General features: G+C 37.4%; 1 protein-coding gene across 1 annotated transcript in view; it reads left to right on the forward strand.

The window, feature by feature from the left end:
- Nucleotides 1–17,832, forward strand: part of LOC107697833 (SPRY domain-containing protein 3-like) — a 51,215-nt gene that overhangs the window by 20,460 nt on the left and 12,923 nt on the right. Inside the window, exon 4 of the mRNA XM_016498685.1 lies at nucleotides 8,125–8,274. Coding sequence (XP_016354171.1) covers nucleotides 8,125–8,274 — 150 coding nt within the window. The remainder of the gene's footprint in view (nucleotides 1–8,124; nucleotides 8,275–17,832) is intronic.

Raw genomic sequence — 17,832 nt, forward strand, 5'->3', positions numbered from 1 at the left:
TGTCCTCTTTTGGAAGGCCAAACAAAGTAGTTTCGCTTTCATTTATGAAACATGGCATCTCCACAACATGGCGGCGGCGGGAACAATACTACAGTGAGAATCAAAGTTACACCTTCTTTCATTGCGTGAACATTTGGGCGGCATTATGCAAATCTTCCCACATCGTGACGTAGACATGTTGGGGCGTGTTAGAACGAGCCGTTTTAGGTAGGCGTGGTTGACTCTTAACGTTTATAAAGAATATCTCTTTGGATTTGAGACTTTAGTCTTTGCAACTTTACAGATCTTCTTTATGCACCAAGAGCTTGTAACACTCCAAAGAGAAAGGAAAAATTTAAATCGCATCATATGACCCCTTTAATACATTAACACATGCTGTAAAAATATATTGCTCGAAGTTATTCATGTTATTTAAAGTTTAACATAGTAGTAATGTTTTTTTTTTTTTGCATTGAAAGCTTTAATTTAGTAATTAATAAATTTTTCACCCTTTCTCTGTTTACATTGAATTAAACATGTGGCTTTAGTGCTACTCAAACACCCAATGCTATTATTGGCTAATATCTTAGGAAATAAGTATGAACGCTGATAACGGAGAAAATAATCCAGAATAGCTATGAAGGGTTTATACATCTCTATTCAGCTGTTCGATCTAGCCCATGTAGCTTATGCCACACCCTAAGTCGTAAATATGAAATAGCCATCAACAGATACGTTACATTACTTATGGCTTGGCTGTGGGGTATAGTTGTTAACTCCTCCATCTTTGATTAACAGCTTCTTGGCAACTATTTAAACTGATTCACAAATAATCTTAAAATGAAATGTCAAGCAAGTTTATAATCCCACATTGATGTGGACAGGCATTTTATTAAAGGGGTCCTATTATGCTCTTTTACAAAGTCTTGATTTTGTTTTGGGGGTGTACTAGAACAGGCTCTCATACTAGGTTGTTCGAAAAACACATTATTTTTCACATATTTTACATAATTACAACACCTCTCTCCCCAGTCTGGCATTAACGGCTCAAATAGTTCCTGTATCAGATGAAGGCCCGCCTTCTGAAATACGAAGTGTGCTGTGATTGGTTAGCTGGGCCAGTGTGTGTTGTGATTGGCAGCACTCGGCGCCTGGTCGGGAAATGTCATGCCCCTTACCATAGCCGCCTGCGAGCTTCAGTGTAAATATTGTGTCAAAATCAAATCAATTTGAGTGCGATTTAAACCCGGATGATTGTAACCACTCTAAGTTTGTCTGCCTTGGGAAAACTAGCGTGTCCCCAACATAGTGATAACACTCGTTGCCTTCTCTAGTGCAGCTCAACCAGGTCTCGCCCCATTTGTTGATATTTGTGATATCACAAATCTCGGAAAATATGCGTTGTAGTCTAACTTTGATCTGCGGGGAAAAAAAAGATGATATTTTGAAGAATGTTTTGGGTCTAAACAATGTTGAATCCTATTTACTTTCCTTGTAGGGGCAAAACATTACTGAGACATTTTTCAAAAACTATTTTCTTTTGTGTTCCACGGAAGAAAGTCACACAGGTTAGGAGGCCCTTCCACATGAGTAAACGATGATGAAATGTTAATTTTTGGGTATCCATTAAATCTTCTTTTTCCTAATGCTGGGCTCTTTCTGAAAGTCATGCTGGTTTCCACAGCCAGCTGCAGCACAGTTGTCTTAATCTTTTTAACTTGTCTCGGTGTCTTAAAAACGTGTTAGCGAGGTGCTCATTAATGGTCAAAGACGTCTGTCAAGTGCGCATTTTGCAGAAAAACAATTATAATCAGTGCAGACTGACATGTTTTTGCAGCTAGACGCAGCAGAGTGGACGTGACGTGCTGAACTTCTTTTAAAATTAAAAACAAGGCACAGAGATGAATGAACATGTCTTACGTGAATGACCACAAGCGGTACCTTTTTGTGTGCAGGAAAAGTGACTGTTCTGCACCATCTTTTATTACTTCAGCGACTGGGCACCAGTGAGCAGGTCATGGAAGTGATAATCTAAACATAGAAAGTAGTGTTTCTGTGGAGGCAATTATGTTCTGTTGTGTTCAGTTAAATGTCACAATGTTGCAGAAGAGCCGTTTTTAATATCTTTATATAGTTTTGAGTTCTGCAACAAAATTTTGCAGGCATTGTAAATAGTGTAGCAATGTATGAAGCACATCTCACACAGAAATCACTTTTAAACTAAGTGGCTTTCTGTTGGTCAACGCCGCAAATTCTCATGACCAACTTGGCTGAACCTGGTGCAAAGTCTTCATGTGGAAATCTTTAAAGCTCTCAAGAAATTTCTGATCGCATGTATTCCTGAAATGACTGGATTTTGCCCCGTGAAATTTGCTGAACAGCTGTAAATGTGATCGCACCATTACATTCTGTTATTACAGTACAATGAACTAGCAAATTCAAAAGGAAAATTTGATTATCTCATGGCCCATTACTCTTAAAAACAAAGGAATGGATGGGGATATTCCTGCCACATCTTGTCTAAAAACATTTAGAAATTGTACTGGTATACCATGATGTAAACAAACAAAAGTACTTTTCTATCATAGATAATTTGAAATCATTTTGTTTTGCTTATTTAGGACCATCTTGGATAGTGACAGGAATTCCCAGCACTCCACAAAACGGAGTCTGCATGTTGAGGCTTTTAATATATTGTTTTGTCAATTAAACAAGCAGCTGAACGCCAAGTTCAACTTAACACTCTGAAGAACAAGGTGAATTAAGGATAAATTGCATTTAGACAGACTTTGAGTAACTGCTAGCCGACAGACAACTAATAACAACATCATCTTCAGTGATTTAGTCTGAGGCTGTCAAAACATAGACCCTACTTTAAAGACTGAAGGCAAACATCTCAGCGGCTCCACTTGTGGGCGTCTCCCACTTTGTGTCCTCTGCCTTTTCCACGTTCTCCGCACTGTGACAGGAAGTTGTGGGATTCGCTCGCAATGTTGCACCTGTTGCCGGGGCAGCAGGTCAACAAAACAAGCTGCCGCCCCCATGCAGGTCTGGGGATGGTGACGTTCGAGAACATGTTGGATCTGTCAGCACTGTCATCCGAGCATGCTGGGAGCTGTTGAGAGCCGTTAGGAGTGGTATAAAGGTAGACAACCTCCCCATTACTCAGCATCAAGGAGGCAGAAAGGTGTGACTAGGTGCAATTTTGCCTCCATTCTCAAATGCGCAGGCAACTGTCCTGGCACGAAAACTTGAAGAGGTTGATGTTGAAAAGAAGAGTCGGGTGGAGGCAGGAAAAAAACACTGCTTTGCAACTATAAAAATCAACCCGCGATTAATAGCACTAAATGGATATCAGTACCTCGGTGGGTGCATCCACCAGTGAGCCTCAGGAGATGAGAAGCGAATGTCTTCTGTTCGAGAAACACGCGTTCTTCCATATTGAACACCAATCAGTTTAGTTGGATTGATCAAGTCTGCTGTGATCAAAGCAACTGCTGATCGTTTGCAGGATTTTGCATCCTATTTTCTGTAATTCATCAGTGGTTTTGATGTCAGTGGGGGATATTCTTGGACAACTGACAGCAATCTGTTCATGTCCGTTTAAAGGCTGCGTTTGACTTTTGCACGCACGTTTCCGTGTTTTTCAAAATGTCCGCCAGTATTGCCAGCATGTGGTTGTACAAGGCCCCCTGTCAAAGTCTCCGTCTGACCTGCAGTTGTCTACTGGGATAAACAAGGATACCAAAGGTTATTGTAGATGGCATTGGCGAAATCTTTCCACTGCCCCAATAAAGCGCTGATTCTGATGTCGCAAACGGAAATTTCTAAGTAATTAATGACAACCAGTTGAAATCTGAAAGTAATCACAATGCTGTGTTGTGAGTTAAGAAGCTGTGCTCGCGGCGTTGTTGGGCCAGAAACAGAATGTGAGAGAAAGACTGTAGCCTTTTTAGGCCTCATAGCCATGTGATGCCCAAAAGTGTTGTTTAGGTAGGCAGCTCACTAGGTTTTAACTTGAAGTTTTTGTCTTTTTTGATTGTTCAAAAGTCGTATGAAGGACACAAATGTTGTCTTAAAGGGGTCATATGATGCTGCTAAAAAGAACATTATTTTGTGTATTTGGTGTAATTAAATGTGTTTATGCGGTTTAAAGTTAAAAAAACACATTATTTTCCACATACTGTACATTATTGTTTCTTTTCTATGCCCCGCCTTTTTGAAACGCGTCAATTTTTACAAAGCTCATCGGTCTGAAAAAGCGGGGTGTGCTGTGATTGGCCAGCTATCCAATGCATTGTGATTGGCCGAATACCTCAAGCGTGAGACGGAAAGGAAAAATTGAAATCGCATCATATGACCCCTTTAAGTTTTAATCTGAAGTTAAAGTTTGTTAAACAGTTTAGGTTCTAGCTAGGTTCTATGCTAGGTAGAGGTCGACCGATTGATCGGCCAATTGTGCTGTAAATTAGGCCGATTTATAGGCAGGCGCATTTGCGGGCAGCTAAGCGTTGTTGCGGAACACCGGAGAATCTATCTCTGGCTGCGTGAGAGAAGGAGCAACTCACATTCTGCAGCCGCTTCTTGCTCATACACAGCTTCAGCTAATGGTGGCATGGCAAAACAGACCGTTTCGAAAGCGTAATTACGTTTTACCCTACTAGAATTGATGCCGGAAAGTTATCATATTCATAAGTGCAACAAGTCATTTGCATGTGAAAGTAGAAACCAGTGTTGGGCAGTAACGCATTACTTAGTAATTTGATTACTTTTTTAGTAACGGAGTAATTTAACGCGTTATAATTTTCAAAATAGTAATTAGAGTATAGTTACAAGCCGAGGTCTCTATACGTTACTGCCGCGTTACATTGCTGGCAGAATGCAGTGATTTCTAATCTAGATTGTAAAAAAGGATGTAGCTCACGCACTGTCGAGTCAAGTGCCAGTGGATTAGAGACCTGCTCTCCTGCGAGACCCGACGCAACAGAGTGCGGCGCGGGACAAGACTTGATAGGTGAGTGCAGAGACTCGTGTGTGTGTGCGGGATGCGGGAGAATTGGAGATGCACCGATTGCAATTTTCTTGGCCGATTCCGATTTTTTTGTTAGTGTGATCAGCCGATGCCAATTCCGATTTTCTTTCTAAGAACTATAATTGACAGCATATACAAACAAAAATCTACTTTTCTTCAACGCAAAGTTTTATTTTCAATAAAAAAACAAGTAAAAAGTCAGTAATAAGATAAGAACACAAAAAAATTGCAAACAACAGCACAAATAATGCAATAGAATAAAGAGAACTATGAAACTAAGTTTTTCAGGTTAAGTAAGTTTTTATTCAGGTAAGAAATACTACAGAAATTAAAGTAATCAAATGTAAAATAACAAGGCATCAGCCAGTGAAAAACCCATATCGGTCGACCTAATGCTAGGTTCTCAATTGAAGTACAGCCAATGACACATGCCAAAAAAAAAAAACAGTCTAGGTTGGAATCTGATGTGTTAAAGTTTAAATTGAACACTTGAAAGTACATATGATGGCCAAAAATGTTGTCTAGCTTTTAAACTGTAGTTTAATGATTTCTAGGTAGGCAGCTCACTAGGTTTCAAATTGAAGTGTTGAAGTTTTGGCCATTTTGTTCTTTTTTTGCCACTTATTTCATTGCCAAAACTGCTGTTAAAGTTGTAATCTGAGGTGTTAAAGTTTAAATTCGACATCCAAAAGTTCATATAATATCTAATGATACACTCTTAAGTAGGCAGCTACATTCGTTTTGACCTGAATTGTGGCCTTTGAACTGACCTTCTAAACATGCATACGATGGTTAAAAATGGCACTTAGGTAGGCAGCTCAATAGGTTTTAACCTAAAATGTTGAAGCTTTGGCCTTTGAAATGATCGTTTAAACTCACATATGATGCCTAAATAAGCTGTCTAAGTAGGCAGCTCACTAGGTTTAAACTTGTCAAAGTTTTAGCCTTTCAAATATGCATATGATAACCAAATATGCAATTTAGTTTTGCTCTTTAAATTGAGTGTTCAGAAGTGCATATGTCCAGAGCTAAGACAGCAGTCCATTAGGTTACAGTTTTGAACTCTGATCACTTGAACAGACGTATAATGCCTAAAAATGTCATTTAGGTAGGCAGATTTCAAGGTTTAACCTAAAGTGTTTGACTTGGCCTATGAATTGAATGTTTGAGTGTACATTAAGCATCACGAGGTCGAGACAGTCCATGGGAGATGGCTCACACTTGCATGAATGGCATTTTTTGCTACTGTTGAATGAAACATTTGACATTATGCCATGTCAATAGGTAAATTTTTCTTTTCATTTGTAAGGCTAGGTGGGGCTGTCGATACCACTCACATGTCTGTAGTTGAAAGCCCATGCCCCACCCACGCTATCCCATGAATTTATTGAAGACAGGTTAACCTTTTTTGTCTTCTCTAATAATCTTATTACATCTTTCTCTGCTAACACACCTGATGGAAAAAGGCAATCTGAAGATGTGTCATCACTGCTGTGTGCTTGGGTTTGCCCATACTTGATCTCATTTCTTGTGGGTTATTCTTCTAAATATTCTTATCAAAACCATCACTCAAGGAATTTGTTCTTTATATATACACACTGCTGTTCAAAAGTTAATATTACAATTTAAAATAACTTCTTTTTTTTTCCATTTTAATGTATTTTAAAATGTAATTTATTCCTGTGATGGTAATTCACAGCATCAGAATTTTCAGCATCATTACTCCAGTCTTCAGTGTCTCATGATCTTTCAGAAATCATTCTAATATGCTGGTTTGCTGCTCAAGAAACCTGATTGACAATGTTGAAAACAGTTGTGCTGCTTAATACTTTTATGGAATTTTTTTTTTCATTATTATTTGTAACAGCGTAAAGTAGGGCTGTCAAAATGGCTGAAAAACCAAATTCGAATTTTTTACTTAAATATGATCAATATTCTAATTATATTCAAATTTAAAAGGCATAATTTCAGTTAGGGGGAAAAAAAGCTTTTGGCTTCTTGAGGCCAGAAGAGGGCGCATCGAGCAAAATATTATGCACGTTTCTTCAAAGCATAATAAAATAACACGACTATCTTTGAAAAAAGTGCATAATGTTTAAAATAATGTTTATAAACTTTATATAATTAATAAAGTTGCTTAAACAATTAGAAACAAAACAGCATCATGCATGTATGTATAGTTTAATACAAAGGACCGAAAACCAATCACAAAGAGTACTTTCTTCATTTAAAAACTTGAGATGCCGTGGGATGGGGAAAACCGCCATAAAGTCTTGAGACATGTTTTTTAAAAGTTGAACTTGCATTAATTTTATATGGCTTTCTAAACATGCGGCTCTCTTGCGAGACGCAAGTGCAACGGTGATATATGTCCCTCTAGAAAATGCGATAAATTTGCGTTCTGTGTGAATGGCTTGGTTTCGGTTTTGACGTAAACAACATCTTCCCCGCATTGATTGTTCTCTTTTTCTGCAATATTTTGAATGAACAACGTAGCAGCGGCGCATCTAGTGGGTTCAACTGGACAGGCTAACAAAAGCATTAAAATGCAATGACACTTGCATCGTCGTCGCATTTCGTGCGCCACTGATAAGGCTGCCTGACGCACACCTAAAATTCGAATGCAACGTTTTTGCGTTCGAATGTGGATTTTTATTATAAATTCGACGAATATTCGAAATTCGAATTTTTTTTTGACAGCCCTAGCGTAAAGTCTTTTCTATCACTTTTGATCAATTTAATGCATCCTTGCTGAATTAAATTAAAGTATTAATTTCTTTAAAAACAAAAACAGAACCTCAACAGTAGTGTGTCTGAACATAAAATTTGAAACCAGTTTCACGATGACTAGGCATAAATCAAGATCTTCCTTTCCTTGAAAATCTGAGACTTAGCCAGGCATGTTTGTAGCACAACATATCCGATTTCCCAAACCTGCTAACAGCCAGGCTGTTAACCTTAAACTGACCAGATAATCCACCCAACAAGATCCTGTTTACTTCTACATGAGCAATCGGTTGAAAACACAATATTAAAACATGTATAATGATGTGTAATGCTCTATAATGTATCTAAATTAAGTTTAATTAAGTCTATGATGCTTTCTGCCATAGCTTCTGGAATATGTCGGGAAAGGGAAGAGCATCATGGACGTGGGTCTGGCTCAGGCCCGGCAGCCCCTCACGACACAAAGTCACTACTTTGAAGTGGAGATTGTGGATCCTGGAGAGAAGTGCTACATCGCCCTTGGCCTGGCAAGAAGAGTAAGTCATTTGCTGTATTTTTCCTCATTTATAAGTTACTTGATTTAAAAGCATCTGCTAAATCAGTGAATGTAGGGAAGTGCATAAATGCATTGCAAATGATTAAATGTTAAATGCATTGCAAATGATGTTTAGTTTTGTTTACTTTTGATCAAACATTCCCAGTGGTTTTTATGGTCAAGCCCTGAACAAGAAGAGATGTGTACAGTAAGCTCTGGATGTACACCAAGATCGCAAATGCGGTGAAGAAACTAAGTTTGACATTATAAAATGCCCTGAGGTGCAGAATGCAAATAGAACAGTGGTTTGAGAGAGTCACCTCAAAGGAACAGTTCACTCGTCTGTCATGATTTACTCATCTCCACGTCGTTCCCATATGACTTTTTCTTCTGTCAAATGGTGACCAGTGGCTGTCAAGTTCCAAAAATGCATCATAAAAGATTCATAAAGTAGTCCAAGTGACTCATGCAATATTACTAGTCTTTTATTAAACCTGACACAGTCATTGTACGAGCAACAGACCAATTATTTCCTAAAAAACCTTGCCTTGGGCATAGCATTCAAATCTCAAATTTCAAATCTGTTTAGAATATAATGTCCTTCAACTACTTTTTTGTGTATTTATTAGGGCTGGGACAATAAATCGATGCATTGCGAATCGAGAAATGATTCTGCATTGATTCTTAGATTTTCCAAAGGCATCGCGATTCTCTCTTGAATCGATTCTGAGCTTAGTTTTTAACAGCAGATGGCAGTGCGTGCTTTAGAAATAGCCGTATTCTGCTTGCTTCCAGTTCCTTACACACGCACCACTTGAACCTAAAATAATCATTCATACATTTCTAAAAGGTTTAAGCAAATTACAAGGATGTTCACAGTGGGCTGTGTTTACGTTAATCCCGCATCATAAAGCATAAAAGCTGATGTGCAAGTACATTTAACCACTTACATTACTCAGCCGAACGCGCAAGCGCTCTTCTTCGTGAGCATTTGAGTGTGCTGTTAAAAACAAACCTAGAGCGCCATTTGCTGTTAAAAACTAACCTCAGAATCGATTTGAGAGAGAATCACGATGCATTCCGAAAATCTCAGAATCGATCCGCAAATCGCGATTCATCGATTTATTGTCCCAGCCCTTGTATTTATGGTTGTTTTTGCCATTCAGTTTTGTTGAATGTAAAAGAGCAGTGAGAACTTTGTTAGTTTAGTACTGTATTATTTTATGCATTTTATATATATATATATATATACCCGATCTCCGATGACATCACACAGACAGGCCCCTCCCACGATAGTTTGATTGGCGTTTCAGCACAGACTGGACTGGTGTCTTACCTTAGACCCGCCCTGAGTGACTAATAATGTGCTAATTAGCAAGTTTCTAAAGTAAACAGTCTCTCTGAGAGCAGCTCGGAAGAGAGGGGCGTGGTCAGCAGAGCTAATTAACATTTAAAGGAAAATGCTACAAAAACGGCTTGATTTGAAAAGAGCTGTTTTTGACAGGGTAAAAAAGGTGTTTTTTACACTACCATTGAGAAATTTTAACCAAACTATGTTACAGACTTTTCATTAAGACCCTAAAGAATCATATCAACTTGTGGAAAATGGGCATCCTATGACCCCTTTAACAATTTAACACATCCTTGCTGAATACAATTTTTTATTTCTTTCAAAAAAAGAAAGAATACAAATTTACTGACCCCAAACTTTTGAACTGTAGTGTATATTGTTAGAAAAGATTTCTATTTTAAATAAATGGTCTTCTTTTTAAATTTTTATTCAAAGAATCCTGAAAAAAGTATCACAGTTTCCTTAAAAAAAATAAGCACATCAGTTTCCAGCACTGATAATAAATCAACATATTTAGAATGATTTCTGAAGGATCATGTGACACTGAAGACTGGAGTAATGGCTGATAGAAATTCAGCTTTGCATCACAGAAATAAATTATATTTTAAAGTATATTAAAATAGAAACCATTATTTTATATTGTAATAACATTTTGCAAGATTACTGTTTTTTTTCTGTATTTTTGATTTAAAAAAAAAAAAAAAAAATTTAGTTTGTTTATTTCCATTTATTAATTTTAGTGCAACATTTAAAATGTTTTTTAGATCAAGTTTTTCATCTAATATCTAGTGTATTTTGGCTTTATTTCGACTAGCAAAAAAGTTTTTAATGGTTTTAGTTGTAGCTAACAATAATAACCCTAATTTACAAGGTTGAGTAAATTCGTTTTTTTTTTTTTTTTTGAGTGAGCTATTCCTTTAACCGGGAATAGTTAAGGTGGGAACAGGAACGTGACCATCGTGTTCTTCTCTCTTCCTGACATCCTGTACAAGACCATGAGGAAAGTGGAGGGTAATTAGTCTCAGGTTGGGAACTGCAGACAGTAAACAAGCCTGCCATGTTGAGTCGTGCGAGGCCGCTGGTTGCTCAGAGAAACAGAGAGCAATTAGTTTTTTTTTTCTAATTTTGACGTTTTCTGGAACTTTGCATCTGTGTTTCATTAAGTGTCAAATATCAGTTAAAGCATAGCTGCCTAATTACTGTTTACTCCCATTGGACATGTACCGTGTTCCCTGCATCCTGTGTCTGGAGAGACATTTACAAACAATGTGGTTGGGTTGTTAATTGTTACAACATCAAGTGCGCATATCACCTCTGCCGTTTGAGGAACAGCCACGGAATGGCAACCAACCTAAGTAATTGCATTATCTCAGCTGCAGTGGGAACATCAGATGGGCCGAATTATAAGATAGTTTGCTCTCTGACAGTCCTAGTTTTGGTCTGAGTATGTTGGCGGATGTGGGGAGGACGAGCTGAATTCTTATCTGCGATCAGTGAACCCTCACCCCCTGTGAACGGGGACTTTAGCTGGCTATACAAGCTCGTAAGTATGCATCTGGAATATACACTGGGTTGCTAGGATGCAAGACAAAGATTTTCTGGGTTCTAACAAGGGTGGAACCCTTGTGCGTACCGGAGCCTCAGCAGCCACGTCTGCGTGAATGGGTTCGACCCTTATCCCCTCCTGACCTTCCCTTTTCGCACCAACCCTTTCCTCTGCTCTCATCCGGCACCGCGGGCTTCGGTTTCAGCAAGCTCTCTAGCACTTTCCATGGAGCGATCGAGGGAGTGTGTGTTCCTGAAAACCCTGGTGTCCTCATTTATTTTGGAAAAATTCACATTTCAAAGTGTAGATCAACTTTTGAAGTGTTTGGCAAGAAGCACAATAGTCCATCTGTCACCAATCCATCTGACCTCTTCTGGCACTCCATTGTAATTTTTGGGTGTTTCATCAACTTTGGCCACTTTTAAACATTTTTAAACACTGCCTTGGAAACATTTTGTCTTTAAAAAATATTTTTGCTACTTTCCAAATGTCTTGTATTGGTAGATTTGATTGTTTTAACCTTGTATTTACTTTACCTTTTAACTATGGAAATCCATCATTAAAATATGAATTGTTACATATTTAAAACCGATAATCTAAAAGAAACGATAAACCATTTCATTATGTATTATGCATACATATTATGCATACATATTATGTATACACTACAGTTTTAAATATTTTTTTTGTTTTTGAAAGAAGTCTCTTATTCCCACCAAGGCTTAATTTTTTAAATCAAAAATACTGTAAAAACAGTAATATTATGAAGTAGTATTACAATTCAAAATAACAATTTTAATATTTGAATATATTTTAAAATGTAAATTATTCCTGTGATGCAAAACTGAGTTTTCAGCATCATTATTCCAGTCTTCAGTGTCACATGATCAGAAATCTTCAGAAATCATTCTAATATGCTGATTTGCTGCTCAAGAAACATTTCTGACTATTATCAATGTTGAACAGTTTTGCTGGTTAATATTTTTGTGGAAACTGTGATCATTTCTGGGGATTCATTGATGGATAGAAAATTCAAAATAACAGCATTTATTCTAAATAAAATCTTTTCTAACATTATAAATGTCTTTACTATTAATCTCTTTCAAAAAAAAAAAAGTATACACCCCAAATTTTTTTACATTTTTTATTTGAATTAATTGTTTGAAAATGAGACTGAGATATGAGACAAGTAACGTGTGAAGAAAACAAAGTAAATATAATTTGTGAACAGAAAATTTTTATTTTCACTCAAGCTGTAATTGTCAAATTACATAAAATGTGTGGAAATATTATTTAAATGTATTTAGGAAGCATAAAAAGCTTGCTGTGAAATTAGGCTTAGCTAGACAGAGAAGTTAATTGTTTTATTCCAAAAATGCTTTAAATTTCATTTCCACCACCAGCATTTCTATCACAGAATATTAAATGCATAAATTGAAGTGTGGTTGAAATGGACATTTAAAATGAATAAATAAATAAAATATTAATAAAAGACAATAATTGTCCTTTGAATTATATATATATATATATACACTATTGGACATTGTCAGGGGTGAAATTAAAAATGTGTTATATTTACTGCATCGTATTGAGCAGCAGATAGTATATACCACTTATCCCTGGTTAGGCTTTTACTTTTTCTTTTTACTTTTAAGAGTTCACTTTCTAAAAGTACTCATAGTTTATTGTTTCATGATGACAGGAGCTTGCACAAATGCCATTCCCAGCGCCCGTATTGTGGTGGTTGAGGGCAGGTACTCTCTTGGCCTAATCTGTACACTATATGTCATGTAGAGATGTGCATCTGCCTCCAACGGCAGCCTCTCTGCTACTTGTTGTCTTTGCCACAGTGTGGAAATGCAGGCAGCTCGAGTATCGCACATAAAAGCTCCGGGTGGATCTGATAGCGCTCTGCCGTGGACACATATGCTACTGTTTGTGTTTCTTGGAAGCTCGATGCTTCTCTCTAATGGCTGTTGCAGTCTCCTCAGGGGGGCAAAACGCTATATGCATGAACAGCTCCTCTTTTCAAACAGGACTATGTGGTATATAATTTCATTTGACGAACTCAAAAAAAAAAACTGTTATGTGGGTCGCTGGGCCGAGTGGGGTGATTGATGGCTTGTGTGCTTTGCGTGGCATGCTGAAGTGTCTGTTTGCTTGTGTGTTTATACGCAGTACATGATATGGAACCCAGATGTAATCGTACGAATGTGCGGAATGTGCTATCATTTATCATGGTGTCAGGGCGCAGATGTAAACTCGTTCGAAATTAAGTAATGTTTGCAAACAGTTTACTTTGTCATGTGTCGTTCCAGAGAACGCCACTACATTGTCTCTACATGTTTAGAGCTGTTTGTCAGATTTGCCTAAGGTATCATCATCATCCCCGCGCTCTCTGTTGCACAACTTCATTGTCTAGTCCCGAGCCGAGTTAGCGCTTCACTACACCAGCGGACTGAGGGATGTTAAACGTGTCATCTTACTTTCGTAGAAAGGGATTTTGTGGCTCTCGTTTAAATCATCTGTCAGTTTTAGGACAGGGCTTTTTGGTCCCCTGGTTTGTTTTCTCCTCTTCCTTATTAGATAAACAGATTTAAAGATCTCGACTCGACCAAAACAGATCCCCTTGTAATCATCTAGCCGAGATTACAGAGTGGCAGCACATGGAGCTTCACACCTGTGTTCGACTTATTTTCTTTTGTTTTAAAAAAAAAAAAAAAGTAATATTTTAGGAATTGATATTTACTTTTAAGTAATAAATTTGAAAGACATTCTTAATGGGGTCTTGAATTGAGAAATAACATTTTCCTTGATGTTTTAACGTAAGAGGTCATTGCACTATAAAAACATTTTAAGTTTCAGAGCTTAAAACGTCATCGTTAGTCCAAACACAGCTTTTATTGAAAACAAGATCAGAAAATGACTTGTTTCAGATTTTGTCACATTATGACGTAATAGTGTGACGAAAGCCCGCCTCTGCAGAATCAGATCAACGCCTACTTCTACCACTGAGAAGGAGAGAAGAGCAAAACTGGATCACTGAACTAAAAATAACTATCTTCCAAAGGATCTCAATCCTAGAAAAGTGGTTATTTATTTTCAATTATGTGGATGTCTCAGTAGAGCATTATTTGTTTGTTCGGTACATTTAACTGTGCATTCTTTGGTTAATCAGTCGCAGTTTTCAGCGCAGGCTTTGCAAACAAACTTTTACTGTAAGATATGGCCCTGACAGTAATGCCACATGTAAGGTCACGTGTCCACCAAAGCGTTTTTTTCCTGAGGCTAGTGTATTTTTTTTTCAATTGTTTTCAATGGGAGCGCCACGTTTTTTTTAAAACACCAGGAGTGTGACGAGGTGCTGAGCGTTGTGCGCTTGGTGTTTTTTTTCTCTCTGTGCAGAGAGAAAAGCAATTGTGACGCATCACAACACTACGGAGACCCGAGGAAACGCGGGGATTAAAGTCCAAAACCTGACTTGAAATAACCTAACAAATCAATCGGGGCTAAAGCGGTTCCATAAATGACAAATTAAGTTCACACAATCTCACTAATTTGTGCACGCTTATTCTTAAGCAGCTCTTAATGTCGATCATGGATCAAATCGATCCACCATCGCAAACAGCGAATTATATATCTGTGCTGTTTAATGCATTTGAGACGTTGTGTTTTCCTCAGTGCATAACTGACATGTCACAGGTATATTTTTCATCTGTAAATGTTAGAAAGTCATGCAAACATTTTTCTGTCAGGAGTGAGTGAGGCTGACGCAAGTGAATGAGCGCTGCTGCGCGCATGCGTGCTAAACAGACGGAGCGCAATCGAATAGGAGCACAATAATTCTGAGTAAAATATACATTTTGCTAAAATATTTGTTGCTGGACATTAAATGTGTCTTTTGTTGAATTTTAAACCTTCATACAAGTGTATTTTTATGATAGCAGTAACTGTAAAGGGACTATTGTAATAGGTAAATCAAATGTAAGCTAGTAGCCTACAGTAATTACTAAGCTCAAATGAGTTAATGTGTGTTTCTTATAGCTGTTAAAATAGTCATTTTTAATTCAGTGATTTTAACTTTTAATTTAGGTATTTTAATGCTTTAAAGAGCAATAAGCAATAATGTTTCTGTTATCTGTTCTGCAAACTATAAAAGGTACAGCTGTCATAAAACCAAAGAGAAAGGAGAAAGGCAAGCTAACTGAAATAAGCCTGGCTTATTTGGTTAACTTGTTTTATGAAACAGGCCTCGAGGCATTAAAAGTGATAAGAAAAGCTGCATGGCTAGAAACTGTAAAAAAAAAAAAGTCAAATAATAACATGGTAGAGAATGGAAATATCATTGGGTTCCTTTGGTCAGTGTTAAAGGAACTCAGCTTAGTCTGACAGTTAACCTGCTTTAGACCAGGTTAGTTTCCCAGCATAAGTTGTCACAGTGAGTAAGCTTGATCTAGGCCAATGTTAAATTTGTTAAATTTGACCATTTTGGCAATGAATGAGTCAAACTAACTGAAATAAGCCTGGCTTATTTGGTAAACTTGGTAAACTTAGCAGGACTCTAAGCATTAAAAGTGATCATATTTTCTCCATTGCATTGTATTGCATCGAATCGCATTGTATCGAATCGAATCGCACTGCATCGGTAGGTGCTTCATATGCATATTTAATGTATCGTATCATTGGCTATGCATCGAGATGCGTATCGTACCGGCCTGAGTCATGAGATGCACATCCCTAGTCTCCACTGATTTCCATTAGGCTATATGGAAAAAAATACTGTGGAAGTCAATGGGGACTAGTAACTGTTTGTTTGCCCACATTCTGCCCAAAATATCTTCTTTTGTATTCAACAGAACAAAGAAACACACAGGTTACAACGTGAGGGTGAATAAATTGCATAATTACATTTTTTGGGGGTGAAACGTTATTTAGGCTACATATACATAGCCTACTGTAGCTACATATACTGTATATCTCATATAAAAATGTGAGCTTAATTTTCTATCCATCCATCCATCCATCCATCTATCCATCTATCTATATATCTATCTATAGTTGTCAGAATTTTTTGTTATATTTGTTAAAGTTCACCAAACAATCAGCCTCGGCCCATCCACGTTTACACGTATGTTTACAACGACCTCCTCACCAGTCATCCAGGATAAGCAAAAGTAAGCACCATTTTGATGAACAATACAATTTAAATATTAATATTGCTAAAGCCAAGCCACCTTACGCAAACGCGTCCTCCGTCTCTGTTGTAAACAACAACGGCGTCAGTTTACGTCCGCGTCATCATACGTGCGTAAGCTCGTACTATTCATTTGACTTGGCTATGAATTACAGGTAAGTTAATAATGTTGTAAATAATGTTCAATTTCTTACAGAGACCGATAGTTTCACTTCATAAGGCTTTAATATACTGTGGAGCCGCGGGGATTCATTTTTTTATCGTTTTTTTGTCTCTAAGGGTACCCCTTGACCTGCGTTTTATGAATCACCAGAGAGACCATGGTTTGGTTTCAGCTAGAAAAAAAAAGCCATCTACATGTTAGTTGGCCAGAGGGTGAGTAAATAAACAGCAAATTTAAATTTTTGGGGTGAACTAGCTATCCCTTGAAAGGGCTTGTAAATGTAATAGGCTAATTCCCAGAAAAGCGCCAGTAGCTATAGCCTAGTTGTCTAAATCGTTATTTTGAGATGAGACTCCTTTTATATGTATACTGATTTTTATATATTATCAGGTGTATGAAGTTTTATTATTGTAAACAGTCACTTTCCGATACCACTATGTGTATGGTGTGAAAGTAACTGTTTCTTATAGCTGTTAAAATAGTCATTTTTAATTCAGTGATTTTAACTTTTAATTTAGGTATTTTAATGCTTTAAAGAGCAATAATGTTCTAATGTTCTGTTATCTGTTCTGCAAACTATAAAAGGTACAGCTGTCATAAAACCAAAGAGAAAGGCTGCATGGCTAGAATCTGTAAAAAAAACACAAAAAAAAGAGTCAAATAATAGTAGCCTATGTGAGAGAGTGGTAATATCATTGGGTTCCTATTGGTCAGTGTTAAAGGAACTCAGCTTAGTCTGACAGTTAACCTGCTTTAGACCAGGTTAGTTTCCCAGCATAAGTTGTCACAGTGAGTAAGCTTGATCTAGGCCAATGTTAAATTTGCTTTATGGAACCATTTTGGCAATGAATGAGTCAAACTAACTGAAATAAGCCTGGCTTATTTGGTAAACTTGTTTTATGAAACAGGACTCTAAGCATTAAAAGTGATCATGCGTATCGTATCGGCCTGAGTCATGAGATGCACATCCCTAACATATACATTTTAAACTTTTTTATGTAAACTTGAATTAACATAAACATGTTACAGCATTTATTCATGTGAATCTGATACCTAATGCCTTTGCTAATGTTTAAAAAATTTTTTTGAAGATTGTAAGGTGTATGATGAATGCATTAAAAATGTTTTAAAGTACTTTACATATACAGGATTCAAGTGATTTGGTTTGGGGTAAACAGGCTTTAATGTAGAGACCTGCAAAATCCATCCCGCTCCCGCAAGATTCTGTCCCACGCCCACCCACTCCCGCAGAAATATATCTTATCTGGTCCCGCTCCCGCCCGCGACATTCATGTTTTGTCCCGC

The sequence above is a fragment of the Sinocyclocheilus anshuiensis genome, unplaced genomic scaffold (genome assembly GCF_001515605.1).
Source record: "Sinocyclocheilus anshuiensis isolate Anshui unplaced genomic scaffold, SAMN03320099.WGS_v1.1 scaffold78, whole genome shotgun sequence".
In the NCBI taxonomy this organism is placed as follows: Eukaryota; Metazoa; Chordata; class Actinopteri; order Cypriniformes; family Cyprinidae; genus Sinocyclocheilus; species Sinocyclocheilus anshuiensis.